Here is a 9,886-nt window from a genome sequence, read left to right on the forward strand (position 1 = left end):
CTCTCTCTCTCTCTCCTTCTGTGTCCCATCCTCGCCCCGTTCCCCCACTGTGGAGACGGGGGCCGGCTCCACCCCAGCCAGCCTGCCGCACCCGCGGTGCCCTCCCGTTTCCCCCTTCTGTGTCTGTCTCTTCCCCCCCTCAGGTGAGTGAGCCCCAGAGCGCCAGTGCAGAGAGGAAGCCTGGGCCGGTTTGCTGGTGCTGCGGGGAGCCGGGCCACCTCCAACAGCAGTGCTTGGCAATGGAGGTGGGCGCAGTGGTTCGGATCCCCGACGCACCAGGAGCCGCCTTCGATCGGGCCAGAGCATATCGCATACCGGTGATTGTCCAAGGGAATACATATCAGGCGTTGGTGGACTCTGGCTGTAATCAGACCTCAATTCACCAAAGCCTGGTGCAAGATGAGGCATTGGGGGGAGCACAGTTGGTGAAGGTGTTGTGTGTGCATGGGGATATTCACAACTACCCTTTAGTGTCGGTCCACATTCTTTTTTGAGGGGAAACATTTAGAGTAAAGGCGGCGGTTAATCCTTGCCTTACCCACTCGATAATTTTGGGGACTGATTGGCCGGGATATGGGGAGTTAATGAGTCATTTAGTGAAGAGTGGGTCCTGCCGTAGTTCAGCAGGGGGAGGTCCCGGTGTTGCATTGGCGGGAGCAGCTGTCACAGAGCCGTCTATGTCATCTCTGCGTCAGAGTGAGGAGCAGCAGGCTCCTCCTTCTATTGGGGAATCCCTCGCGGATTTTCCATTAGAGCAGTCGCGAGATGAGACTCTGCGGCATGCGTTTGACCAAGTGAGAGTAATCGATGGTCAAATGCTCCAGCCAAACGCCACCCTGTCCTTCCCCTATTTTTCTATTATGAAGGATAGATTATACTGAGTGACGCAGGACACTCAGACTAAAGAACAAGTCACGCAGCTTTTGATTCCAAAGAGCCACCGGGAATTGGTTTTCCAGGCGGCTCACTTTAATCCCATGGCTGGACACTTATGCCGCTTTTCCACTACAAACGCGGCTGAGTCGGGCTGAGCCATGCCGTGCTGAGTTGGGCTGAGTGGGGCTGTTGGAGTTGCATTTCGACTACAACCGCGCTGAACCGTGCTGGCTGTAAGTGGGTGGATACATTGGGTGGAGTTAGCGAAAGTGGGTGGACGTCACGTGATGTCGTTAAGCAGTGCAAACAGTGACATCAGTGATCTTTTAAGCGGTAGTCTCACGACCCGAATAGTAAACAATAAACATGGAGGACATGGAGTCGTTAGTGTTGCTGGTCTTGGTGCTGTGGCTTGTTGTCACCGAAAACGCGGACAAATACTGGCAAGAGCGTATAGATGAGGCGAGGCGCATAAGGCTTCAGAAATTCTCGTAATTCTTCTCCTTCCGGGTTTGTGGTGTTTACAGATCCCAGCGCACTCGCGGGGCATGTGTGGGCATGTGAGGACACTCCTCCTCACCAATCAGTGCACAGGGGAGTGTCTGCTCATGCCCCCAGCCTCACTCAGCTCGCTTTGGCTCGCTTCAGCCCCACTCCAAAATGGTGCGAGTTTTAGGGGCTAAGCAGGGCTGAAGCGAGCTGAGTCGTGCTGGTTTTTGGTAGTCGAAACGTGAGTCGTGTCGGGCTGAAGTGAGCTGAAGCGAGCTGAAGTGAGCTGAAAAAGGGTAGTGGAAAAGGGCCATTAGGGCAGGATAAGACACTAGCCCGAATAATGGCCTGGTTCTATTGGTCAGGGATTCACGGCAATGTCCGTAAGTGGTGTACGGCATGCCGCGTATGCCAGTTAGTAAATCCAGCGGCCATTCCAAAAGCGCCTTTGCACCCTCTCCCATTAATCGAGGCCCCATTCGAAAGAATTGGGATGGATCTCGTTGGGCCATTAGATCGGTCAACACGAGGGTATCGCTTTATTTTACTTCTGGTGGACTATGCAATGTGATACCTGGAAGCAGTGCCTCTTCACAATATCTCAGCACACAGTATTGTGGAAGCGCTCTTCCGTGTCATCTCCCGAGTTGGAATCCCCAAAGAGATTCTGACTGATCAAGGCACCTCGTTTATGTCATGCACACTGAACGAACTGTATGGGTTATTAGGAATCAAGCCGATCCACACCAGTGTTTATCATCCACAAACGGACAGTTTAGTTGAACGGTTCAATCGCACCCTCAAAAATATAATAAAAAAATTTGCAAGTGAGGATGCACATAATTGGGATAAATGGCTCGAACCCTTGTTATTTGCAGTGCGAGAGGTCCCACAAGCCTCCACAGCGTTCTCCCCGTTCGAATTGTTATATGGGCGTAAGCCACGCGGCATTCTAGATGTGCTGCGAGAAAATTGGGAGGAGGGACCTTCACCAAGTAAAAATGAAATTCAATACGTTATTGACCTGCGCGCAAAACTACACACACACACACCTAACCCAGGAGAATTTGCGGCAGGCCCAAGAATGGCAAACCTACCTGTACAACAGGGGTACGTGCCTTAGGGAGTTCGCACCGGGAGATAAAGTACTCGTACTGTTGCCCACATTGAGCTCAAAATTGATCGCCAAGTGGCAAGGACCCTTTGAGGTCACACGGCGAGTCGGGGACGTCGACTACGAGGTGAGGCGAATGGAAAGGGGTGGGGCGCTACAGATTTACCACCTCAGTCTGCTCAAACTCTGGAACAAGGAGGTCCCAGTGGCGTTGGTGTCTGTGGTTCCAGAAAAGGTGGAGGTGGGGCCGGAGGTTCAAAAGGGAACATTGGCATCGTGTACTTCTCCGGTCCCCTGTGGAGACCATTTCTCCCTGACCCAACTCGCGGAGGTTGCCCAGTTTCAGACCAAATTTTCAGACATGTTCTCACCCCTGCCCAGCCGCACCGACCTGATAGAGCACCACATTGAGACGCCCCCGGGGGTGGTAGTGCGCAGCCGCCCTTACAGGCTACCCGAACACAAGAAAAAAGTGGTTCGGGAAGAACTCGAGGCCATGCTCGAAATGGGCATCGTCGAGAAGTCCCACAGTGACTGGAGCAGCCTGGTGGTCTTGGTACCCAAGGCCAATGGGTCGGTCCGGTTCTGTGTAGACTATAGAAAAGTCAACACGGTGTTTAAATTCGACGCGTACCCAATGCCTCATATTGATGAGTTGCTCAATCGACTAGGCACGGCTTGCTTTTACTCAACACTGGATTTGACAAAGGGTTATTGGCAGATCCCCTTGACTCCATTATCCCGAGAAAAAATGGCCTTTTCCACACTGTTTGGCTGTGGCAGCGGGGGCATGGTCAAGCGCCGGTCTGTGACAGGAGGGTGGAGCCGGGGAAGGTGAGTGGCAGAATCGCGACACCTGAGGATAATTAACCTGTTTGTGTGTGTTTTTTCCCAGTAACCGCTCCCTATTTAAGGAGGCAGAGAGAGAGGAGAGGGAGCGCAACCCGGGACCAGACGAGTGTGTGTGTGTGAATGAATGAATAAATAAGATTATTAGACTGAAAAGTTATAAAAATAAATCACCTTGTCTGCCTCCAAACACTGTCCTGCCGTCCTCTGTGCTCCACCCACACTCGATACACGCTACAGTGGTGCCGAAACCCGGGAAAAGGTGGAGCACCAACACAGCAGCCCCATGGAATCCTCCCCGTTCGCGGACTTGGTCCACGCCCTCGCCACGGCTCAGCAGAGCCAGCACCAGGCACTTGTCACGCTCCGAAAGGAGCAGGAGCGCCGCTTCGAAGCCCTGGTGCTGGCCCAGCAGGAAGATCGAGAGGCGTTCCGGCGTCTCCTCGCGTCGGCGGGGTCCACCAGCACCCCGGCCGCAGGCCCGTCTCCCCTCACCGTGACCAAGATGGGCCCGCAGGACGACGCCGAGGCTTTCATCACATTGTTCGAGCAGGTCGCCGAAGCCTCAGGGTGGCCGATGGAGCAGCGCGCGGCGCGCCTCCTCCCCCTCCTGACGGGAGAGGTGCAGCTGGCCACGCTACAGCTCCCCGCCGATCGCAGGCTGGCCTACGCCGACCTTCGCCGGGCTGTCCTCCAGCGCGTGGGGCGCACGCCGGAGCAGCAGCGCCAGCGCTTCCGCGCGCTGCAGATGGAGGAAGTCGGCAGCCCGTTCGCGTTCGGCCAGCAGCTCCGGGACGCCTGCTGGCGGTGGCTGAGGGCCTAAGATCGCGATGCCGAGGGAATCATCGACCAGGTGGCGCTGGAACAGTTCATCGCCCGCTTACCAGCTGGAACCGCGGAGTGGGTCCAGTGCCACCGCCCGGCGTCACTGGATCAGGCCGTGGGACTGGCGGAGGATCATCTGGTGGCTGTTCCGGCAGCAGGACAGCGGACGACAGCATCTTCTTTCTCCTCTTCTCTCTCTCTTTCTCCCCCCCTCCTCCCGTGTCCTCGCCCCATTCCCCCACCGCGGAGGCGGGGGCAGGCTCCACCCCAGCCGGCCCGCCACACCCATGGTGCCCTCCCGTTTCTCCCTTCTGTGTCTGTCTCTCCCCCCCCTCAGGTGAGTGAGCCCCAGAACACAGCTGCAGAGGGAAGGCCCGGGCCGGTTTGCTGGCGCTGCGGGGATCCGGGCCACCTGCAGCAACAGTGTGCAGCGATGGAGGTGGGGGCGGTGGTGCAGATCCCCGACGCGCCAGAGGCTGCCCTCGATCGGGCCGGAGCGTATCGCATACCGGTAAGTGTACAAGGGGCTACATATCAGGCGTTGGTGGATTCAGGTTGCAATCAGACCTCGATCCGCCAAAGCCTGGTGCAAGACGAGGCATTGGGGGGAGCACAAGGGGTGAAGGTGTTGTGTGTGCACGGGGATATTCACAGCTACCCGTTGGTGTCGGTCCACATACATTTCAGAGGGGAGAAATCGATAGTGAAGGCGGCGGTTAATCCTCGCCTTACCCACTCTTTGATCTTGGGGACTGATTGGCCGGGATTTCGGGGTTTAATGGCACGCCTAATAAAGAGTGGGTCCTGCCGGTTAACAGGGGAGGGTCCTGGTGTCGCTTTGGCTGGAGCTGCGGTCGCAGAGCCGTCTACGTCATCTCCGCGACAGAGTGAGGAGCCACCGGCCCCTCCTCTTTCTATTGGGGAATCCCTCGCGGATTTCCCACTGGAACAATCGCGAGACGAGACTCTGCGACACGCGTTTGACCAAGTGAGAGTAATCGATGGTCAGACGCTCCAGCCGGGCGCCACCCCCTCCTTCCCCTATTTTTCCATTTTGAAGGACAGGTTATACCAAGTGATGCAGGACACTCAGACGAAAGAGCGAGTCACCCAATTGCTAATTCCAAAGAGCCGCCGGGAATTGGTATTTCAGGCGGCTCACTTTAATCCCATGGCTGGACACCTCGGGCAGGATAAGACACTCGCCCGGATAATGGCCCGATTCTATTGGCCGGGGATTCGCGGCGACGTCCGTACGTGGTGTACGGCGTGCCGCGAATGCCAGTTAGTAAATCCAGCGGCCATTCCAAAAGCGCCCTTGCGCCCCCTACCATTAATTGAGACCCCGTTCGAAAGAATTGGGATGGATCTCGTCGGGCCATTAGATCGGTCAACACGAGGGTACCGCTTTATATTGGTTGTGGTGGACTATGCAACACGATAACCGGAAGCGGTGCCTCTTCGCAATATCTCAGCACGCAGTATTGTGGAGGCCCTCTTCCACGTCATCTCCCGGGTTGGAATCCCGAAAGAGATTCTGACTGACCAAGGCACCTCGTTTATGTCACGAACACTGAGCGAACTGTATGGGCTACTGGGTATTAAGCCGATCCGCACCAGCGTTTATCACCCACAGACGGACGGTTTAGTTGAACGGTTCAACCGCACCCTCAAGAATATTATCAAAATATTCGTAAGTGAGGACGCACGTAACTGGGATAAGTGGCTCGAACCCTTGTTGTTTGCAGTGCGAGAGGTCCCCCAAGCCTCCACGGGGTTCTCCCCGTTTGAATTATTATATGGGCGTAAGCCGCGCGGCATCTTAGATGTACTGCGGGAAAATTGGGAGGCGGAACCTTCACCGAGCAAAAACGAAATTCAGTACGTTATGGATCTGCGCGCAAAACTCCACACGCTCACACACCTAACTCAGGAGAATTTGTGGCAGGCCCAGGAACGGCAAGCCCGCCTGTACAACAAGGGCACGCACCTTAGAGAGTTCACTCCGGGAGATAAGGTACTCGTCCTGTTGCCCACGTCGAGCTCCAAATTAATCGCCAAGTGGCAAGGACCCTTTGAGGTCACACGGCGAGTCAGGGACGTCGACTATGAGGTTAGGCGAACGGACAGGGAGGGGGCGCTACAGATCTACCACCTCAATCTACTGAAACGCTGGAATGAGGAGGTCCCCGTGGCATTGGTGTCGGTAGTTCCGGAGAAGGCGGAGCTGGGGCCGGAGGTCCAAAAAGGGTCATTGGCATCACGTACCTCTCCAGTCCCCTGTGGAGACCACCTCTCCCCGACCCAACTCACGGAGGTCGCCCAGTTGCAGGCCGAGTTTTCGGATGTGTTCTCGCCCCTGCCCGGTCGCACTAACCTCATAGAACACCACATAGAGACGCCCCCGGGGGTGGTAGTGCGGAGCCGTCCTTATAGATTACCCGAACACAAAAAAAAGGTGGTTCGGGAAGAACTTCAGGCCATGCTCGAAATGGGCATCGTCGAGGAGTCCCACAGTGACTGGAGCAGCCCGGTGGTCTTGGTTCCCAAGGCCGATGGCTCGGTCCGGTTCTGTGTGGACTATAGGAAAGTCAACGCGGTGTCTAAATTTGACGCGTACCCAATGCCTCGTATTGATGAACTAGCTGCTCGATCAACTAGGCACGGCTCGCTTTTACTCGACACTGGATTTGACGAAGGGATATTGGCAGATCCCCTTGACTCCATTATCCCGGGAAAAAACGGCCTTTTCCACACCGTTCGGCTTACACCAGTTCGTCACACTTCCTTTTGGGCTGTTTGGGGCGCCCGCTACGTTTCAGCGGCTGATGGACAGGGTCCTCTGGCCCCATGCCACCTATGCGGCCGCGTACCTAGATGATATCATCATTTATAGTAATGATTGGCAGCGGCACCTACAACACCTGAGGGCCGTCCTTAGGTCGCTGAGGCGGGCGGGACTCACTGCCAACCCGAAGAAGTGTGCGATTGGGCAGGTGGAAGTATGGTATCTGGGCTTCCACTTGGGCAACGGGCAGGTGCGTCCCCAAATTAATAAGACAGCAGCGATTGCGGCCTGCCCGAGGCCCAAGACCAAAAAGGGGGTGAGGCAGTTCCTGGGGCTGGCTGGCTACTATCGTAGGTTTATACCTAATTATTCGGACGTCACCAACCCGCTGACTGACCTCACTAAAAAGGGGGCGCCAGATCCGGTCCAGTGGACGGAGCAGTGCCAGCGGGCTTTCTCTGAGGTAAAGGCTGCACTGTGTGGGGGGCCACTTTTACACTCCCCTGACTTCTCTCTCCCTTTTGTGTTGCAGACCGATGCGTCGGACAGAGGGCTGGGGGCCGTTTTGTCCCAGCAGGTGGAGGGGGAGGACCGCCCGGTCCTGTACATCAGCCGGAAGCTGTCAGTGCATGAGGGGCGCTACAGCACAATTGAAAAAGAGTGCCTGGCGATTAAGTGGGCGGTCCTCGCCATCCACTACTACCTGCTGGGACGCCCTTTCACTCTCTGTTCAGACCACGCGCCCCTCCAGTGGCTCCACCGCATGAAGGATGCCAACGCGCGGATCACCCGTTGGTATCTGGCACTCCAACCCTTCAACTTCAAGGTGATCCACAGGCCGGGGGCGCAGATGGTCGTGGCGGACTTCCTCTCCCGTCGGGGGGGGGGGGGGGGGGGGAGTCGGCTGTGGGCCGGACGAGCGCCCGGCCTGAGTCGGGCGGTGGGGGTATGTGGCAGCGGGGGTGTGGTCAAGCGCTGGTCTGTGACAGGAGGGTGGAGCCGGGGAAGGTGAGTGGCAGAATCGCGACAGCTGATGCTTATTAACGTGTGTTTGTGTGTCTTCCCCAGTGACCGCGCCCTATTTAAAGAGAGAGAGAGAAAGAGAGAAGGAGAGCTCTCTCCCCAACCAGACGACTTGTGTGTGTGTGTGTGTGTGTGTGTGTGTGTGTGCATGCATGGCTGGAGAGTATTGCAACTGAAAAGTGCAAAATAAAAGAGTTTTGTGAACTCAGTTCCGGCCTGCCATCCTTCTGTGCTCCTCCCACTCATACGAACTGTCACAGTCATTTAAATTAAAGCTTTTTAGAAAATGTTTATTTATTGTTCAATAATTATAAATGTTATTGGCTGATATTGGATAGATTGTCTGAGCACATAATTTTAGTTTAGGAATTCAGCTTAAAAAAAATACTAGTGGTGAACAAAAACAGCTGCCATGACTGATGTAATGTAACAGTTCTCTGAGCTTACATTAACTTGAATAAATAATTTAATCTACTGAATCTGAGTCTAAAATAATTTAATAATTAATAATTTAAGCAACATGAAACTATCAGAACCAAATGTAACATGTCACAAATATGAATCTCTGCTGCTGTAAAATAAAGAGAGACCAAGGAATGAAAAGTGTTTAAATCTGTCGAGTTTGTAGTATGGTCGTGTGTGTGCAGTGTTTGTGAGCAGTGTTAGTTACCTGGAGTGATGAAGTACATCAGCGTGTGTACTTTAGTCTGTAGAACGTGAATTAAACTCGAACCTTCTAAAACCACAAACATTTCCTCCGATTCTGTTTGAGATGGAATTAACACAAAGACTCTTGCCTGTCCCTGACACACACACACACACACACACAAAACATGAAAATGATTCCTTGCTCTCTGTTTGTGATGCTGGCTGTTTTCGCTTCCAAATCTTACTAAGTACTTTTTTCTCTTAAACCTTAACATGTCAATAATGGTAAATAAGCTGCAAATTAGTAGTGGAGTTGACCTGATTTTGTGTGTGTGTGTGTGTGTGTGTGTGTGTGTGTGGTTGTGACAAAGGTGTCTGGCTGATAATACAGATCTAATGTTGTTTATCTTTGACAGCACAAAGGTAGAGCAAAAACATCCCTTTTAACTGTTTTGCATCTCGCTCATCAAGGGGAATTCCTCTGTTCTTTAAACTTTGTGTACTGGTCAAGTCTGAAATGCAAGGAAAAGAACTAAACGATGAAATGAGTGAAATGGATGGAGCTACTGAGCTACTGGGGCTGTGTTTGGCTGAACAAACATGGAGCTGAAGCAACCAGTCGCTGTTTACTGTGGAAATGTCACACTGAGAAAACCAGCGAGCACCAACAGGTTGATAAAACTCTTCATTCAGTGATTTATATCAAATTCCAAAGTAAGCAAAGAAATATTTAGTACAAATAAAAGCATTTGTATTTAGTGCAAGGCCCTGTCAGTGGAAACTCTAGGATTAGAGTGAAAGTATGAAAGATAGACATTTTTAGGGAGTTAATTAAGAAGAAGGTGAAGCTTCAGGTATGGTCCAAAGAGTCAAACATCCATTTCAAGGGATCTTTTCTATTAGGACTGTGACCTGCCCACATCATATTTAATCAGTATCTGTGAACTGTGAATAACTCTATCTATCTATCTATCTATCTATCTATCTATCTATCTATCTATCTATCTATCTATCTATCTATCTATCTATCTATCTATCTATCTATCTGTCTGTCTGTCTGTCTGTCTGTCTGTCTGTCTGTTACACAAGCACTAAAGACTAGGTGACTCTAGTCTAATCGTAAAAATGCATATAACCAATCTAGATTTTAACAAATTAACAACACCCACACAAACACACACAAATCTTTACCTACATAAAGTGGAACTTCTTTCCTGCTCAGCTCCATTAGGTAAATCAGAAAAAAATAGAAATGTATATAATTTGATATTTGT

The 9,886-nt window shown here is 52.8% G+C and overlaps 1 protein-coding gene across 6 annotated transcripts in view; it reads right to left on the reverse strand.

The window, feature by feature from the left end:
- The window catches only part of LOC132871395 (rho guanine nucleotide exchange factor 28-like), a 97,016-nt gene extending 87,130 nt beyond the window's left edge, over window positions 1-9,886 (reverse strand). For 5 of the 6 annotated variants that reach the window (XM_060905515.1, XM_060905520.1, XM_060905517.1 and 2 more), the window contains exon 1: window positions 8,635-8,924. In XM_060905515.1, coding sequence (XP_060761498.1) covers window positions 8,635-8,887 — 253 coding nt within the window. In that variant the 5' untranslated portion in view covers window positions 8,888-8,924. Of the gene's footprint in view, window positions 1-8,634; window positions 8,925-9,807 lie in introns of those variants that run through there. The other variant, XM_060905518.1, reaches the window with a different exon arrangement.

This window comes from Neoarius graeffei, chromosome 23, assembly GCF_027579695.1.
Source record: "Neoarius graeffei isolate fNeoGra1 chromosome 23, fNeoGra1.pri, whole genome shotgun sequence".
NCBI lineage: Eukaryota > Metazoa > Chordata > Actinopteri > Siluriformes > Ariidae > Neoarius > Neoarius graeffei.